The 19860-nt window shown below is 43.4% G+C and overlaps 1 protein-coding gene across 1 annotated transcript in view; it reads left to right on the forward strand.

Annotated features, from left to right (window-relative positions):
• LOC141509759 (uncharacterized) overlaps positions 1-19860 on the forward strand; it is a 36283-nt gene that overhangs the window by 70 nt on the left and 16353 nt on the right. Inside the window, exons 2-3 of the mRNA XM_074219529.1 lie at positions 6165-6455; positions 8778-8863. Coding sequence (XP_074075630.1) covers positions 6422-6455; positions 8778-8863 — 120 coding nt within the window. The 5' untranslated portion in view covers positions 6165-6421. The remainder of the gene's footprint in view (positions 1-6164; positions 6456-8777; positions 8864-19860) is intronic.

The following is a 19860-nucleotide window of genomic DNA, read 5'->3' on the forward strand; positions in this document are numbered from 1 at the left end:
GGGCCGCGGGGGGGCGCCCGGCCCGGGGGCCTATGTGAGTCTGCCGGGGGGGCCGGGGCCGCGGCTGCCCCAAGACTCCCCTGGATCGTGTTTGCGTCCCCGAGGGAGCGGGGCTGGGGGGGCTTTGTGTCTCCTGGGCGTGGCGCGGGGGGGGGGGGGGTGCGTGTGCGCGCGCCTGGGGGGGGTGACTGTGCGCGTGCGTGTGCGCGTGCGGGGATGACTGTGTGCGCGCGCCTGGGGGGACTGCGCGTGCGTGTGCGCGTGCGCGCGCCTCTTGTCCCCGGGCCCGGCGCGGTCCCTGCCCCCCCCCCCGTGTCTCTGCCTCGCGGGGCCCCGACGGCGCCCCTGACGGGAGGGGCCCGGGGCGCCTGGGGGCGGCCTCCCCCCTCCCTCTGTCTCTGCCCCCCCACTCTGCAGGACTATTGATCCCATCGATCCCCCGAAGCCGCTGCTGCAGGCTCCGGGCTGCTCCCGCAGCGCCCCCCCACCCCCCTCGGCCGCCACTGCCCCTCCCCCTCCTGACCCCCGCGGCGCCCCTTTCTGGTTGGGGGGCTCAGCCGGCCTGTGCCAGGGTCAGTGCGCCCCGAGGTCCCGAGGCCGCCCCGTGCCTGTTTCCCCTTTGTCTCCTGCCCCTTGGACCCGCTGGCACGGGCCGCCTGGCACGGGCCGCCTGGCACGGCTGCCCTCCCTCACCCCGCTGGGGTTTTCTTTGCAGAGCCCTCATTCCCCCTTCCTCCAGTCTAGGGGACAGGGCCAATGGAAGCAAGCGCTGGGGGCCTGGACAGCTGCAGGCCCCAACCCCCAGACCCCTGGCACCCACCCCAGGGCCCGGGGCCCTCCTTCACCCGTTGCCACCAAAGCTTCCCCCTCACACCTGCACCACTCCTTTGCCACTGTCACCGTGGTCAAATCCAGGCCCTCCGTGAGCTCGCTGAGGCCCACCTAGCCCCCCACTCCTCCTCAGCTCCTCCGTCTCCCTAGCAGGGGTCCCGGCCCCCACTGAGCTCTCCTCCCCTTCATCCCCTCCAAAAATAGCATCTCCCTCTGATCTTCCTGAGAACACGGGTTGGGTGGCTCTCTGCACCTTTTTCTGTTCATATATACATATATGAATTATATATGTCCATATAAAATAATCTGTAGGTGTTTTGTGGCCTATTGATTTTTAGGCCTAAGCGTGCCTGGGATATAGTAGATGAGAGGGCTGACCCTGGAATCTGGAAGACTCCTCATTATGAGTTCAAATCCAGCCTCAGACATTGACTATCAGCGTGATCTGGATAGGTCTCTGCACCCTGTTTGCCTCAGTTTCTTCATCTGTCAAATAAACTGGAGAAGGAAATGGCAAAACAACCTAAATGGGGTCATGAAAAACCCAACGTGACAGAACAATGATGTCAACTATAAATGCAGAAAAAGGTTGCTGCATATAGGCATAGATATGTAATATTACTTATATGTGTGTATAAATTAGACTCTGAATACTTAAGCAGTTTTTCATAAAATAATTTTACTATTCTTTTTATTCCTAGCCGTCAGCCTAGGGCCTTGAATGAAGTAGGTACGGGATATATGTTTATGATGTGAGCCTGTGCCCTCCCAGAAAAGAGTTGGCAATTTTTCCTATTTTAGTACCATCCCTAGCCTCCCCAAGCCATGGTCTCCTTAGTGTTCAGACTTCCACACATTTCTCCTCTGCCCTCCCTGTCTCCTCAGCTTTGGGTTCTGAGAGGATCCAGAGTGTCAGAAAAGATCCATGTTCCAGAGAGAGCGAGAGAGAGAGAGAGAGAGAGAGAGAGAGAGAGAGAGAGAGAGAGAGAGAGAGAGAGAGAGAGAGAGAGAGAGAGAGAGAGAATATTTAGATCCATCTCTATGTATCTCTGATTATCTCTCTGTCTCATATCAGATCCTTCCCAGGAACCATTTAGAATCTCCAGCCACAGCTGGGACATGGACAGAGTCATTAAACTGGGGAAATCAAAACCCATTAAATGAGAATATGGCATTTTGATTAATTATTTATTCCTCCCAGTGTCTGGTGCATTAATTTTTTTTAAAGCAATAGACATAAAGGAAATAGCTTTGGTACTGCCATGGCTCCAGGCTGGTGCTATTGACCATGTGGAGCTATAGGTCTGGGGATATTCTTCCAGGAGCCCCTGATAAATTGATCCTGCCCCCCCCCCTTACACTGTGTATATCCAATTACTGAATTAAAGGCAATGTTTGCAGTGTGCAAATTCAGTCTGAAAGAGCAGGGCAATCCTGCAATTTCACCAAGAGGATTGGGGAATTTAGTTAAGCAGAGTTCCCTGCTGCATTTTCACAGTGGTTGGGAGAGCTCAGGAAGGTTGGTCTGGGGATCTGGTGTAGTGGAAAGCTCTGCTTTGAAGAGGAAATGGAGATTTGGATTGATAAGCTTGTCTAGCTGTTGTAGTTTGTCCTTATAATTTTTTCCAACATTTTATTTTTCCAGTTATGTTATGAAAGTTTCATCATTCATCCATACACATATGCATATTTTTAAATTACATAGTTTCCTTCCACTCTCCCTTCCCATCTCCCACCTCTTCCTCTCAGTGGTGCTCAGTTAGGTAAATATTATATAGACATATTTATATGTAACATATTTACAGGTTAGTCATGTTCTGTATAAGGAATTAGGATTAGGGGAAAAGAAAATGTTAACATGAGACAGGAAAGAAAATATAAGAAAAATTTTTTGAAAGTGAACATAGTGTTCATTCAGATTCTGTAGGTTTAGTTTTTGTTTTGTTTTGTTTTGTTTGTTTCTCTTTGGATGGGGATGGCATTTATCCATAACAGGTCTCCTAGGGTTGTCCAAGCTTTCTGAACTGCTGGGAAGAGATGTATCCATCAAGGTTGATCAACTCACAGTATTGCTGTTAATGTGTACAGTGATTCTGCTCTCTTCACGTAGCATCAGTTCCCAATAATTCATTCCATGCTTCTCTAGAGTCCGACCATTCTTGGTTTCTTCTAGAGTAATAGCACTCCATCACCTTCATATACCATAACTTGTTCACCCATTCCCCAGTTGATGGGCATCCCCTCAATTTCTAATTCTTTGTCACTATAAAAAGAGCTGTTACAAATATTCTGCAATGTGGGGAACTTTTCCCAATTTTTATGATTATTTTCTAAATATAGGCCTAGTATTGTTATTGCTGGGTCTATCACTCTTTGGGCATAGCTCATCCCTAGTTCGTGACCAAACTGTTACTAACTATATGACCTTGGACAAACAATTTCAAAAATCTTTGACCTTGAGTTGCCTCCTCTGTAAAAATTAAATAATAGTACTCCCCCCCCCCCCCCCGGGTGGTTGTAAGGTTTCAGATGTATTCTTTAGATGAGGAGGTTGGGAAGCTGGGAACAAAGGGATGCAGAGGTCACTTGAGATCCCAAGGAGTGGATTTGTGGAAGGAATTGTGGGCAGAGGGTTATGTCCAAAAGGAAAAAGGTTGCCTTAGGAAGCCCAGGGATACAGGGAAGAGATCAGGACCTGAGAACTTGTGGAAGGTACGGAGAAAGGAGGCCAAGAACGTGGGAAGAACATTAGAAGTGTTTGATACTTAAGTAATTAGTAAATGGTTTTTCCCTTCATGCAAGGATTCATTCATTCATTCATTCATTGGTGGGAGCTCTGGGCCTTGGAGCCCAAGTCTTTGTCTAACAGCTAGCAAATATATCACACTGTAGGGTTTGAAAAGTGTTTTATTTCAACTGAGCCACACAACGTCCCTGGGAGATAAGGACCATTATTATCATCCCCATTCAGTGGGAGAACACTGAGATAGAGTGACTTACCCAAGGTCACACCGAAGCAATTCCAGTGATCATGAAAGAATTCTGGCCCAGAAAAAAGATTTAGGGAAAATAATATAGCTATCTAAGAATTACTGTGGTAAACAGAAGCCAGGAGAAAGGAGACTGGAATAAAGACAGTTGGGGATGGCTGATCCTTGAGGGATGAGCAGCTGGACAGTCAGTCAATAAAGGGGGATGTGGAAGGAGGGAAAGGGGCAGGAGATGGGAACAGTTGCCAGTTGACAATTGGGCTACTGAGAACTGTGACTTCCGTCTATAAAGATTGAATTATATATGTTGGGTAGAATGGACTGGAAAAAGATGGGGAGACATATTTGAGGCAATTCCCAACATCTAGGGAATTTGCTTCTCAGGGGACTGAGGTATTTCCCACCACCTAAGTACCCAGTTTCTATGAGAAAAACTTATATTCTAGTAGGTTCTCTGTGTCCCACAATGGGGCTATTTATCTAGATAACAATGAGTGTGACATGATAATATTTCCTCCCCCACAAGACATGCCAAGCAGGCACAGAGAATATTTTTTCTTAATATTTCATCTTCCTCAGCACAACTAGTAAAGGTCTGAGGATGGATTTGAACCCACATCTTGTTCCCATATCCAATCATCTATCCACTGCCCCAACTAGCTGCCTCTACATCTAAATGAATTAATCATGAAGGAGGTTAGCCTTTTGCCCTTGTGTATGGTCTCTGGACATCTTGAGAGCCCTGGTGTTAGACTATAGGACTGATATGGCCGGACCCCCCCTCCCCCTGCTAATTTTTGTTGGTTTTACTCTTTCCCCAGAAACTTTTTTGGTGGAGTCTCCTGGGCCTAGACCTGGTAGATCTGAGAGAGAATTCCCTTCTTGGAATGGGGTGTCAAAGTATAAGATTCTCAAAACTATAATCCTGATAAAAGGATTCATTTATTCAGAGAGGACTCAGCCTTTACATAGCAGTCACCCTGCCAAGCTTAATCACCAGCCTCCCTTTTTCCCTCTGCAGTCATCTGAGTGCAGTGGCCAGATATGAATAAGGCGACTGGAGATGGCCATGGATGCCAGGCAAGCAGGGTTAAGTCACACAGCTGCTAAGTGTCTAGTGTCAGTGTGAGGATTCGAACTCCAATCCTCCTACCTCCAAGGTCAGTGCACTGTCCACTGTGTCACCTCGCAGCCCTTAAAGACTTCTGACTATCTTCCCTTTGTTGGGAGACCTGTCCTGCCAGGAAGAATCAACAATAGGTCAGACAGTATTGGACAAGGCTGATGGTCTTTGAAGAACAATTTAGGCAAACTTACAGCTTTCATGGTCAAGCCACAAAGGAGGTTAAGGATTTTCCCTGTTCTCTGTTTTTGCATAAAAGATCAACTCTTTCCCAGTTGAAGTGTGGTCATTTTCCTATTGACCTCCACCTTAAGGTTCAGAGCCAAGATTTTAGAGAATAAAACTTAAAAAATGTCTAAACTAGATTTTCTGTCATTTTTAACCCTATATTCTTTTTTGTTTTTAATATTTTTGCAAGATGAATAGGGTTAAGTGGCTTGCCCAAGGCCACACAGCTAGGTGATTATTAAGTGACTGAGACTGGATTTGAACCCAGGTACTCCTGACTCCAGGGCCGGTGTTCTATCCACTGTGCCACCTAGCCGCCCTAACCCTATATTCTTAAGGTTCACAGTTTTAAGTCTATTTTTTTAAGGTTTTTACAGTTTGACAGTTAAGGTCTGAACTGAGCCCTAGAGCCTAGGGTTAAACTAAAATGACCTCCCTCTTAAGTCCACAAGAAGGCAAGTGTCAAAGGTGAATGAGTTTTATACTTCTATGTCTTTAACAAGTAACTGGAAACAGAGTGGGATGGGTGAAGTTTTGGTACCCCAATACTTCTTGGTAATCAGAACAATTGCTCTTTGAAGAGGGTTTTCCTTTAATGGTAAAACAAAATAAAAGGAACATCTTATAAAGGCCTTCTGAATTAGAGACTTTCCCTTTTACTTGACTCCCTCCTCCCCTTTCCCCCACTCCTACTGTTCCAGGATTCCTTCTGCCTTCTTTACACCTTGCCCCTTCCCCATTCTAAATTGGGGTCTGTACCCTTCTTTGACTGGGCAAGCCCGAGGTGATATTTCAGATCCCATCTGCTATGGGCACTGATATTGAAGTCAGTAGATCCACCCATCTGGCCTCATAATTCTCCACTTAGAGAGAAATATCATTAAATGTGCTTGTTAATTCGTTTTAGTCTTTCTTAGGCCAAAATCTCCAATAACTCTTATCTTTAATTAGGACAAATTCTGGGAAGGTTAACACACATTTATTTTTAACAGGTCAAACTCAACCAGGGCCTCTCCTCATTGCAGGGGTGGGGGGAGATCCATCCTTCATAGGAGGTATGGGGGATCCCTGTCCTGAGCAGAAATGAATCCTGGGAGAAGATACAGCTGACCTGGGACCTTTCAGAGGAGCTGAAGTCTGATGACAGTGCCTAGAGACGATTCCAGAAGGTCTCCTGATAGTCTTGCCTGGCAGGACCAGCCCTGAGGAAGATCAGAAGGTTCAGAGGAGAACAGGGAGGGCTGTAGCCATGGAAGCCTGGGCTTCAAGGATGGAAAACAGAGGTGAGAATCTCATTACAAGGGGACTGGGGTAGGCTTGGGGGGTGGGGTCTGCTTCAACTTTCCTATAATTAGGATTTGGGGCCAGTCATTCAAACTTCTTCATCCATCACATGAGAGTGTTGGACCCATTCATCCTTTCTGATCCTAAGTGTAGCATCCTATGATCCTCAACGGATATTGAGGCGGGGAGGGCGGGTAGCGGTATATGGGAGGATGGCTTAGCCCTACATCTGGCCCTACTTCCGTATCCATGCTTCTGTCTCCATCATCCCCATCCTAACCCTACCCCCAGTAAACACAACATTCTGTCCCAGCTCTGTTTGCTCAGTCTCCTGACAGCCGCTGGTCTGACATCAGCCCAAGGAAACAGGATGCCCCTCCCTGGCTGGCCTCAGGTGTGGACAGAGCCCTTTTTTTCTCTAGCTCCTTTGAGACAAGGAGGAACTTTTTCTAAATGAACTTTTTACTTGGAGGCTCTGGGGAAAGAAAAGTTACTGGAACACCTGATGCCCACCCTCCCAGCCGCAAGGGTTGTTTTCCAGCCCAAGGTTTCCTAGATCTTGACCCCAGGAGACTCTGGTGGGCCCTGCTTCTTCAGTCTTTCTATGCTGCTTGGGGGCCCCTGCTCTTTGACCCCCTTTTTTCTCCTCTCTCTCCTCCAAGGTCAGGGCTGAGTTTCTCAGTTCCGTAGGATGATGGGTTATTAAGTCATTAATGGAAAGGGAAAAAATCTCCTGATCCTGACAGGGAAGGGATCAGGGTGGGGTTCTCTCTAAATAGGCCTTTCCTTCCTTACGGGGTGCATCAGCTTTGGGTGCCTTGGGTTGATTTTCTGTCCCTTTTGGTCTGACTCAGGGATGTGGGGCCACCTCCTAGTGCAAATCCACCAAATCTAGAGTCTTAGAGAATCCATCCCAGGACACTGAAAAATTAAGGTAATGAGGGTCACCTGCCCAGCAGGTGCTGGACTTGAACCCTGGCCCTCCTGAGTGCTGCAGCTCCTACAGCCCCCCTTCCTCTGCCCTCTGAATAATACTGATAATAGCCAGCCTTTGGAGGAGCTGAGCTCGAAGGAATCTTAGAGCCCACTGAGTCTCCTGCAGCCTAATTTTACAAGGGAGACTGGCCTGGGTAGACCATGTGCCTCCTCGCGAAGCTACTGAGGCAGGATTTGAACCCAGTTCTTCCTCACCTCAGCTCTAGCCCTCTCCCCTTCATTTCATGGCTGCCTCAGAGACCAGGAGAGAGGAATGTCTCCTGGCCTCGTTGCTAGGATCAGTGAGTGAAAATGTTTGAGTGATGATGATGGTAACATTAACTGTAAATGGCTAGCATTCAAAGGGCTCCCTAAGGGTTGCAAAACCTTGGTAGATTTGGTTTTGCATTTGATCACCAACAGCCCTGGGAGGAAGGTGATATTATTGCCCCATTTTTCATACAGTGAAACTGAGGCAGACGGCTTCAGATAGGTGAAGCAGCTTGTCCAAGGTCACATCTGAGATAAGACTTCCCAATTCCATCCACTGGGTCACATAGCAGCCCTTCCTGCTTCGCGTCCTCTTCCAGATGAGCCATGGGCTCTCTGAATCCAGACTGTCTCCACTGGTTGTTCCATGGGAACAGCCCAAGCACCCCAATAACAGAGGGCTCCATGATCAGGAAGACCCCAGATACTTAGCTGTGTGTACCTCAAAGGGTCACTTATCTACTGATTGTCTCAGGTTCCTCAACCTCCCAGGACAGTGGTGAGAATCAAGTGAGATAATGATTATAAGGTTATCACAGGACCTGGTTCCCTGTAGACCCCCTATAAAGGCTTCTCCCTCCCTCTCTCCTTCCTAACAGTTGTCCTGCCCTGAAATCAGTGATCCTGGGCTCTCAGCTTCAGGAAACTGGGAGCAAGAGTCCTTTCAAATGAGATCCCATCTGCAACATAGAGGCTCGACCTTGGAGGCTGGACAACCCTAAGCTGTGGTCTCTGAGCTGCTGCCTTATCTCCTCTGGTCTTCAGAGGGTCCCCCCTCTGAGATGGATATCCCTAGCAGGGTCGAGTCCCTGACCAATTTCCTACCAAATGTCAGCCAAAAGGGGGAGGCCACAGAATGGGGACACGGCCTAGTTTGCAGCATTTTCACACAAGACCAGAACTCCTTGAGAGACTTTGTAGTTCTGCCTCCTGGGGCTCCTTCCTCCCTCTCTTCTGGCCTGTGGAGATGGTCCCGAGTTCTGGCTACAAGCCCTGCCCTCTGATAAACACCATCCAGATGGGCTTCCTTATCCAGGGTTCCAGGCAGTTCTCTGACATTTGTTTTCTTGGTCCAGCAGCTACAAAAGGCCAGCTACAAAAATGTAGAGAGTGGAGACAAGAAGAGGAGGTGAGCTCCACATTCTTGACTGCCCAGGCCCAGGTAAGTCAGTTTTCTCTCCCCTCTGCTAGGGTGAGTGTATTCTCTTCCTGGGGCCTCAGTCACCTTTGCCCAACCAAACTCTCCTCCAAGCCTTGAACCCAGTGTCTCATCTGAAGAACGTTATTAAATTAGGGGACTTAATAAGGATCCGCAGTCCAAGTATGGGAAGGGGGGGGCTTGAACTCCATTGAGTCCAGTTCACTCTTTACAGATGAGGCAGCCTAGCGGGGTTCAGTGATTACTCCAAGATCACACAAGGAGTCCCTATCAGAGGTGGGATTTGAACCCAGATTCTCTCCTAGAACTTTAGTTTTAGGTAATCCATTTAGTGAGATCTACGCAGGTTCCAAGAGCCTAGTGGCAGAACTGGGTCTAGGAACCCAGTGACCTGATTTTACACTAGCTGCTGCTCTAGAAGTAAAAACTGTGCCTAGAATCCTTCCTAGTGTTCCATCCCTTTCCATAATTGTACATGGACTTTTCCACCACCTGCATAATTTTCTTATTTATTGTATTCATTGGTGCTCCTGTGTTGTTCTCTTGTGTTAATCTACCTTGGGCCGCCATGCATTTGGCTTGTTTCTGATTTTAATAATCATGGATCACATAGCTATAAACATATTTGTTCTAGATTATTTCCCTGAGATTTATTCCTAATGCTAATTTTCAAGGTCTCAAGGGTATGACTAGTTCTATGATTTGTGTTGTCCCTTTCCAGGTCATTCACCAGCACAGTAGTCTGTACCAGTTTGCACTATGAATGGGTGTACCTATTTCTCTATAATCCTTTCAACTTTTTTTTTTACAAGGCAGTGGAGTTAAGTGGCTTGCCCAAGGTCACACAGCTAGGTCATTATTAAGCGTCTGAGGCTGGATTTGAACTCAGGTCCTCTTGACTCCAGGGCCAGTGCTCTATCCACTGCACTGCCTAGCCACCCCTAATCCTTCCAACTTTTGATTTGATCATTTTTATATAGCTTTGTGTTTTGCTGTCTTTCAGGTGGTAGAAACTTCTTCATAGCTATATTCTTTTCCCTTTCTTGAATTATTGGAGAAGCTGAACATTTTTCAGTGCTTCATTGCGATTTGTTTTTATCTTTTGTGAAGTAATATTTGTATTTTTTCACTGTTGGTTTTTTTTTAATTCTGTCATTTTCTCATATTCTGTTATCTTGATTTTATAAAATTCTATAAAAACCCTCAGAAAGGGGTTTAATCTTTCTAAGCCTCACTTTCCTTTTCTGTCAAAATGAGAAATAACATTTTTTTGCAAGGCAAATGGGGTTAAGTGGCTTGCCCAAGGCCACACAGCTAGGTAATTATTAAGTGTCTGAGACCGGATTTGAACCCAGGTACTCCTGACTCCAGCGCTGGTGCTTTATCCACTGTGCCACCTAGCCACTCCGAGAAATGACATTTTAATGACTTTTCCCTTAGGACTCTGGTGTAGACATGAGGAAAGCATTATTATACATGTGGCAGATAATTTTAATTTCTGTAATAATCTAGTGCTCTGGTTTGCAACTTCTGTTGGGAAATTTTACCTAGCATCACATCTTACCTCAGTTGAACTTTCCAACAATGCTGTGAGGAAGGCACTAGTATCATCATCATCATCATTATTATTATTATTATCCATTTTACCAATGAAGAAACAGGCTTAAGGAGGTTAAGTGACTTACCTAGTACTGTGTAACTTAGTAAATACCCAAGGTAGAATTTGAACCCAGACCCTGTCTCCAATCAAACTCATCAGCTTTTTCCTTGGTGATTTCATTTCTCTCTGAATATAGGGTCCAGGTTTCCCATTTTTTTCCCATTTAAAAATGTGTGTGTGAATACTCACAAACAAATATGATGTAAATGATGAGACTTAAATGATTTCAAAGATAATGACTTTCATCAGAACCCAGACTCCCTGTTCCTTTACTTTCAAGGGTTTGGAAGGGTTTTTTTTTGTTTGTTTGTTTGTTTTTTGTTTTAGGTTTTTGCAAGGCAAATGGGGTTAAGTGGCTTGCCCAGGGCCACACAGCTAGGTAATCATTAAGTCACTGAAGTCACATTTGAACTCAGGTCCTCCTGACTCCAGGGCCGGTGCTCTATCCACTGCGCCACCTAGCTGCCCCCAAAGGGTTTTGTTTTGTTCTTTTAACCTTAGTTTTCTTTGGAGTTTCTATGGCTCTAGGCTTTGGTCAGCAGGCAGCCAGTCCCCTGGGGATGAGTGTCTCCTCTGTTGATCCAGAGGTCCCTGTTACCACCACTGTGGAGCCCACAGTCACCCCATCCTCAAGCTGTCTCAGACCAGGGGGACCAGCCAGGGCTCCCCATCTGTTGGCAGTCTCAGAGAACCTATTCTCTGTACCTGCTGTCACAAGTGCACGTACTTGTTGTGTCTGCCACATGGAAGGCCCTTAACAAATGTTTGTTGATTGATTGCTAGTACAGAAAAGCATTAAGCAGGGCCCTCATCCCACTCCCTGCAGACGCCTCCCTCCTTTTCTCTATGATTCTTATCAGATGCCCCCCCCCCCAATATGTGAAAGGCACAAAATGAAAAGGGCTGACACATGGCATCATTTATTCAACCAGTTTTGCCGCTGAGCACCTTTAAGTGAAACCACTTCATTGATATTTTTGTCTTTTATGATCTCTGTTCCAATTCTAGTTACAAGGTCTTCCCCCATCTGGGTGGTGAAATCAATCTTTTCTCCTCTGTTTAACAGCATGAAATTTTGGTATTGAGATTACTTGGAATTTGTTGTGTTACACGCCTTAGAGTTCTAGTTTAAATCTATTGTCCAGCACATATAGCATATGCTTTTGCCTTAAAAAGTCAGTAAGACCTGAGTTCAAATCAGCCTCAGACACTTGTTAACTCTGACTTCGGGCAAGTCACTTCATCTCTTTACCTCCATTTCCTCACCTGTGAAATGGGAATAATAATAATGCCCACATCTCAGCATTGTGAGGATCAAGTGAGATGATAAAATAAAGCATTTTATATAGTCCTGAGTACATAGTACCCACAAACAATCCTTCCTTCCTTCTTCCCCTCCTTCTTCTATCCCTTCCTTCCACACTTGCCACTATCTCCCTTTTCACCAGTAATTTTTCAGCATTTCCCTACTGGTAGTCATGGGGGGGTTCTGTATCTGCCCTAGTGGGCAAAGTTCTCATAAAAAGAATCCCCCACCCGGAGTCACTGATGGTTTCTAGGACCATCCTTCCAGTCTTCAGGTTGACAGCCAAGTTAGTGACCAAATGCCAATTCTTCCTTCACAACACCTCCTCCCATCAGATCCTCTCTCTTCACACCACCGTTGCTCTAGTTAAGGGCTTTCTTCCCTCTTGCTTAGATGCGAGTAACAGCCTCCCTGCAGGTCTCCCTGCCTCCTTCCCACAGCCCCCTGACTGGTCTCCCTGCTTCCTTACCCCAGCCCCCCACTGATCTGCCCACCTCCTTCCCATAGCCCCCTGACTGATCTCCCTGCCTCCCTCCCATAGCCCCATGATTGATCTCCCTGCCTCCTTCTCTAGGCCATCCTCCACCTAACTGCCAAAGCAATCCTCCAAGGCTCAGATCAGATCATCCCCACCCCTGCTCCAGAAGCCCAGGAGATTCCTGGTATCTCTCAGTCAGACGGCAGCTACTCAGTTGGGCATGCGATCCAGGCTCCAGCCTCCTTCTAGACTAGTTCCGTGTGAGCTCCCGAGAGCTGAGTTGGTTTTGTTTGGTCCTCCTTTTCTTGGTATCCCAGGGGCTCGGCCTGGTGTGCTTTCTGTTTAGAAGCTGCTTCTTCCTAGCCTGGTTGTCTGCACAACTCTGGCCTCAGAGTCCTGACCTGTGACCTCGGCCTCCGCGGCTTTGCCCAGGCTGCCTTCTCTGTCTGAGGGCGTCCTCTCCTATCCTCTAAGCCTCCCCAGACTCTTTCCCAACCCGACTCAAGGGCATCCTCCCCACCAGGCCTTTCCTCCTCTTCCCCTCTGCCAGTCTCCCTGTGCCCGCCCAAGCACCATAGGCTGCCAATTTCTGACTTGGTAAAAGAGTCCCCACACTTTTGTCTCCCCAGATCACAGGCCTCTTTTAGGAGGAACTGTTTGGTTTTTCTCTTTGCATTTGAGGACCCGGGACAGGGCCGAGCCCATATTATGGCCCTGATGCTTGTTGCCTCATGGCTTGCTCTGACTTGGTATATCTTCACCAAACTAATCTGCACACAATCTTCCAGTAGAGCATTAGCAGTTGAAGGACAAGCACCTGCGTATTTTTGGTCTTGTTTACCAAAGGCTTTTAAAAAGGACCTTATGGGGGCAACTAGGTGGCTCAGTGGATAGAGTACTGACCCTGGAGTCAGGTGGACCTGAGTTCAAATCCAGCTTCAGACACTTAATAATTACCTTAACCTCATTGCCTTCCAAAAACAAAAAAGGACCTTACTTGTTTTTCTCATGAGTCTTCATTTGTAGTGGACAGTGGATACACAATAAATGCACATGGAAAATTATTTTTAAATCGAATTTGCTTGACATCCTTTAGGGATTGGGGGTTTTTTCCCCCCATCCTTCATCTTGTTGAGAACATTTTCTGTATTATAAATCATGCTAGCTCTTGGTTGTAACTTGATTCTGTTAAAGAAAGGTCCTTTGTTACTCTGGTGTTTAAGTATTTGCTGAAAACAAAAAAAAAAAAAAATCAGGACTGCATTTTGCCAAAGGTTTTTCCTGCTGCTGTTAATATCATTGGGATTTTTTACTTTTTTACTTTTTTACTTTTCTTATTCATGCAATGAAATATGTTAATAGTGTTCCTCCCATTGAACCAGCCTTCTATTCATGATATAAATCTGTCTTGGTCACAATTCAACAGTTTCAGTTCACTTGTAGCATTTTTCCTAATACTTTGTTTGATATTGCATCAACATACATTAGTGATATCAGTCTCCATTTCTTATTATGAAGATGGGGTCCATATTTGTGTCATAGAATGAATTTGCTATAGGGATTTCTCTATATTTCTAAGAGAATTTTATCAAGCTTAGGGATTATACTTTGAATCTGTTTAAATATCCATCTGGTCAAAGAGGTTGGCTTTTTTCATTTTCTATAGGAATCCACCTTCAGCTTGCTTATCACTCTTTGTGAAAGGAGCTTCCCTAGACTTTTCTATTTCCTGGATTTGTTAATCTGAATGTTTTATATTTTTTTAAGAAATTTGGTTTTGTTAGCCTACAATGGGATGTAGTGAATTCTGTTGTTCTTTCTTTCTTCTCCTTTCATTATGAATTCCTTCTCATCCTTTTTTTTTGTTAAACCCAGTTAATTTGGCTTTCTTTTTTTTTTTAAATTAATCACATTACTTAATGGCATATTGATTTTGTTAGTCTTAAAAAAAACATCGTTTTGTTTATCAGTTCAATAGCCTTTTGATTTTCAATTTGATTTCTTCAGACTTCAAAATTTCTTTGTATGTTTTGGAATTGTTAATGTGTTCTGTTTGAATTACTGTTCTGCTCATTGTGCTTCTCTATTTGTCTTTTGTTCCAAGCTATAAAATTTCCTTTAGCAACTGCTTTAGCGACATTCCATAAATCTTATAAATGAGTATGTGGCCTCACTGTTATTGTCTCTAATACAATTACTCATTCTATGACTTGTTCTTTGATCTGCACATTGCCCTCTTGTAATTTAGTCTCAATTTTCATTTATTTTTCCTTTATTGAAACAAAATACATAATGACAGAGCCTTGGAGACAGGAAGACCTGAGTTTAGGTGCTCTCATACCCACTAACTGGGTTTTCCCTCTAAGCTCAGGGTGAACTCCATAAGTGTGAATTTCTGATTTGAAGGGTGACACTTTTACATTAGGAGCTCTCTACACGAGGAATGTGTCTGAACACCACCCAAAAAAATGGCATTCAGTGCCTGTGGACCCACTGTTGTGTTGTTTTACTATCTCGCGATACCTCTAAGCCTTCTACAGTTCCTTACTTGTTTCTCTCATGCGTCTTCATTTGTAGTCTGAATTTATCTGAAGTCCTGACCACAGCTCACACCTTGAATTCAGCTGAAAAATCTTAATCAGTTTTATTTCAGTTCATCATATTATTGTTATGCATCTTCTTGGTACAAAGAAAATTGTTGTCTGCTCCATTTTGTAAATTTTTCTCAAAGGCAATGCTATATTCATTATCCAATTTTTTTATTTCTGTGGTTGACCAGACTAACCTGCCAGGTGGCTCCATGCATCATTCACGTTGAGGGGAGCCTCTGAAGGACTTCAATTTCCAGGGAAAATAGATTTTTTTTCTCATGACCCTAGTAACACATGTGAACAACTATTTCCTTATTTTTATGCTTCCTTAAGACAGACACTCAAGTCATTGAGCAAAGTTATCTTCTTGTTCAAATAAGTCATGGAATGTGTTCTGGTCTTGACCTATATGTTAAGAGACACTGGCTTTGAGATGTTCCTTTAATGTTTTGACTCTAATGAACCAAGTGCTTATTTTTAGTTAAAAAAAAATAGAATAGATTCGTACTCTCCTAATTGGTCTCTGTTTCTCCCCTACTACTATTTCAGGAAAAGCCCCAGCCACACTTCAATTCATTCCCAACTCTGACCATCTCCTGCACAGCTGCAGCAGTCTTCATCTTCTGCATTGCTTCCCTAACCTTCCCACCCCACCCTTTGAACCCTCTAGTTCTGGATCCATAAACTATGTTCAAATCATCTCTGCTATTGGTCCTAGTTAGCAAACTACTCCCTGATGGCCTTACTTGCTGTATATCTATAGTAGTCTTCTGGACCAGTGCCTCCCTGTCCATCATTCTCTATTCTATGTTGTTTTATCCATTATCATTTAGAATGCAAACTACTTAAAAGAAGGGACTAATTTTGTTTTTGTATTGATATCTTCAGGTCTTAACACAACATTTAACATGTAGTAAGCTGGGGGGACAGCTAGGTGGCACAGTGGATAGAGCACCAGCCCAGAGTCAGGAGTCCCTGAGTTCAAATCCAGCCTCAGACAATAATTACCTAGTTGTGTGGCCTTGGGCAAGCCACTTAACCCCATTGCCTTTCAAAATCCTAAAAAAACAAATAAAAAAAAAAACATGTAAGCTGTTAAATATTTATTTTAACCTTAGTTTTTTGGAGTTTCTGTGACTCCAAACCTGGAAAGGAGTGTTTCCTAACTTGACTCCATAGATCAATGTGGGACACCACAATCATTCATTCATTTAAGGGTCTTATCTACTCTTCACCAGAGATGTCAAACTGGAAGCTACTGCTAAACCAGATTAATAGGCAATTGAGAAATATTTAATAAAGTGAATAAAAATTCAATAAAACTTAGAGATTAACACTTGATTTTCTAAGTTAATATACAGCTGGTGAATTTAACTTCACTATTCTACATTGCTTATCAGTTGCTTAACGTTGAAGATACAATCTATTGCAGAAAATTCTCTATGAAATCCTGAATGATCTTTTGTACATTTTCATCAAGAATGACTTCGATGCATGAATAATAGATTTAGAGCCAGAAGGGACCTGAGAGATTACCAAATCCACCCCCCCCTTTTTATAGAGGTGAGAATATAAACATGTGGAACTTGTGATTTTTTTTCCCGATAGCTTCTAATGATGATAATACCATTGTAAGTTAGAGTCCTCTCCTCTTAACAAAATCTTAGAAATTGACTCTTGAGGGCCTTTAAAATTGTGCTGATGCTGGAAGAATTTCCTCCATGTTTATTCAGCTCCAACCAGTCTTCTTTACTTATCTTTTTAGATGCCACTGCTACTTCCTTTTGTGGTATTTGGAGATGTTAAAGGTTTAAAATCTAAATGCTAACATTCCTCTGTTTCGGCTGATTAGAACAGATTGCCACAGGCCTCATCCCTGGTTGTCAGCCCATTTATTTTCTGATCAAATGTATTTTGTTTTTTTAGGGAATGATAATCTTCCTCCATCCATCATAATGCTTTAATAACTGAACTTAGGTCAGTCTTACCCTTAGTTACTGTCATTGCTTGTTGACTAACATGGTTTGTTGTTTCTTTCGGCCTTCTGGTGACTATTTTTCACAGCCTTAACCTCCCCAGAAAGTCTTTTGTCCTTTTCCCAGTTTTAGACATCAACAAACGCCACTCTCCCCAATCTTGAATTCTAGAATTTTTTTTAATATCTCTGCTTTCAGAGCTGTAAGTTTATTTTGCTTATAACTGTTCCCACCCCAGTATTAACTTTGTTCTCAAACCCTTCTCTCCTCCTCCCTACCTGATCCCTTGCTATATTCAGCATATTTCTTCTATTTATTGTTTTTATGTATGTTTTTAACCCTCAGGAGGCTCATCTGTTATGCCCTCTCCCTTTCTCCATTTTTGCATAATCTCTTTATGAACCCTGTTCTTCCTCCTTTCTATATGAGAATACTTCTTTTATCCTTCCTTTTTATTCTCCCTTTCAAATTTCCAGAGCAGAATAAATCTACCCCTACCCATCTGTTTTTCTTTTTTAGCTCCCTCAATACTCTTTCCAGATATTTAGGTAAACATTGCTTGATCTAGCTCCCCATCAGAACATGAGTGCCTTGTCATATACCCCCTTCCAAATGCTCAAATAAATTTAGCTTTTGTTGTTTTTCTTGACTTGTATTTTTAATTTAAAGTCCCCACTCAGCCCTGGTCTTTAGATTAGAAATGCTTGAATGTTCTTTATTCCATTTTAGAACCAATTTTTCTTTTAAGGGATTTTACTCAACATTCACAGTAGGGTAATTCTTTCTTGTAAAGCCGCTACATTTTGCCTTATGGAATGTTCTACTCCAGTATCCATTCTCATTTGAAAAAAGAAGCTGCCAAGTCTTGTGCAGTCCTGACTTTGGTCCTGTAGCCCTCAAAGTGCTTCTTGCTTAATACTTGGGAGTTTTTTCCTTTGTATATGACATTCCTAGGACTTTTCCTTTTGGGGTTTCCTTCAGGATAGTCATTGACTTCTTTCTACAAATGAAAGCATTATCCCTCACCCAACTCAATACTGATTATTGAGAAAAAGATAGACCTAGGCTGGAGATTGTATCATCATGAAGGTGAACAAGCACATTCTTATCATGACCTTTTCAGGAAAAATTAATCAATCATTTTTTCCAAATATTGCATTATTCATTGAGGCTCCACTGTCTTCTTAGTGGGGACAAGTGCAGATTTATGCAAAACCCTTTTTAAAAGGAGCCATGCTTGCAGATTGGCCCTCAATTAGATAACAGTTTGGAAATTGTAACAACAGAAATCTCATGTAAAGTCAATTCTCCCTTATAGAGCCTCCTAGTTTTCAAACTTGATATAGAAATTCCGTAAGCTACCTACATTGTTAATGCCAGTTTTCAAAAAAGATGTTTAGTCAATTTATCACTATTAATAATATTTAACATTTATATAGAATTAAAGATTTGTAAATAACCAATACACACATATATAAACTCAATTTTGTTCCTCAGATAATTCTGTGAGGTCGGAGTTATTAGTATCATTCCCTTTTTCTACACTTGAGGAAACTGAGACACAGAGGTTAAGTGACTTGCACAGGTTACACAGCTATGTATCTGAGGCTCATGTCTTCCTCCAAGTTCCACCTCATTGCCCCAATAATAGCTTGCATTCATACATCGGTTTAAATTTTCAAACTGCTTAACAAATATCATCTTATCCTCACAATAACCTTTGGAGGTAGGTAGTAATAGTCTTCACATTTCACAAGCCAGGAAGCTGAACCTGAGAGGAGTTAAGTCACCCAGCTAGGAAGTGCCTGGGGCTGAATGTGAATTAATGACTTCCTAATTTCAAATCCAACCCTCTGTGCCACCCAGCTGCCAGTTTAAAGCCCATTTATCTCCAGAAGCCAAAAAAGAATACAAAATTAGAAGGGATGCATAATAAGCCCTAGAGAATGGAACTTGGAGTAGAAAACAAAGATTTGCCATCTGCGGTGTCTTTTGTATTTGTAATTAGGGAAATAGCCATGCACAAAGTGAATCTGTTAGGTGCTCGTGACTCTTGAACATGAGGTTTTTGTATTAATGTTCATATTTCAGCATTAGATAGCCAATTCAAACACATATTGAGTCTTAGTAGTTAATTATTTCAATCATTTGAAAATATATTGTCTCGGGGCATCTAGGTGGCACAGTGGATAGAGCACTAGCCCTGGAGTCAGGAGTACCTGAGTTCAAATCTGGCTTCAGACACTTAATAATTACCTAGCTGTGTGGCCTTGGGCAAGTCGCTTAACCCCACTGCCTTGCAAAAATCTTTTAAAAAAAAAGAAAATATATTGTCTTATTAAATTCAGCCTTGTAAATTAGTCAGTCAGTAATTCCAATGCTTTGTTTCTGTGACCCCTTAACTGCATAAATAGAAGTAATGGCACAAATCTAAAGGTGCTATGTGATATTCCTCTTTGAATTATATCTTAGCATGATTCAAATAACCTAGATTTATTGGGGAGATAACTGTTGAAATTCTGTAAAATTATTAGTAGATGTGCTTCTGAGCCATAATTTTCAATTCACAATCACTTACTTTTCTCAGTTTACATCTGAACCTTCTCCGGCTATTATTAGACAAGTAAAAAGTAATTATTTTGCTAATTACTTTTCATAGCTGATCAAGCATTTAAATTCAGTTAATTCATTCAAAGGGCTTGGCAAACCTATAAAAAAGTCAGTTTTAATAAGTTATTTCAACCTCGTATTTACTGAGTGTCTGCTGACCATTTGTTTGACTGACTGAGCTGTTCAATTCGATTAAAGAATTAGGACTGGTGATTTATGTTGGCCTGATCTACATTAGTAGTAATAATAATGTTTGTCCATCATTTTGAAGAAAGCCATGATATCAAGATAGAGATGCCATCACAAGCACATCATTTGAATTTGAATGAGGGGACTGTGGTGAGTCCCCAGCCTTACTTTCTCCTCTGGAGCCCTCTGG

Source organism: Macrotis lagotis, chromosome 1, assembly GCF_037893015.1.
Source record: "Macrotis lagotis isolate mMagLag1 chromosome 1, bilby.v1.9.chrom.fasta, whole genome shotgun sequence".
NCBI classification, from domain to species: Eukaryota; Metazoa; Chordata; class Mammalia; order Peramelemorphia; family Peramelidae; genus Macrotis; species Macrotis lagotis.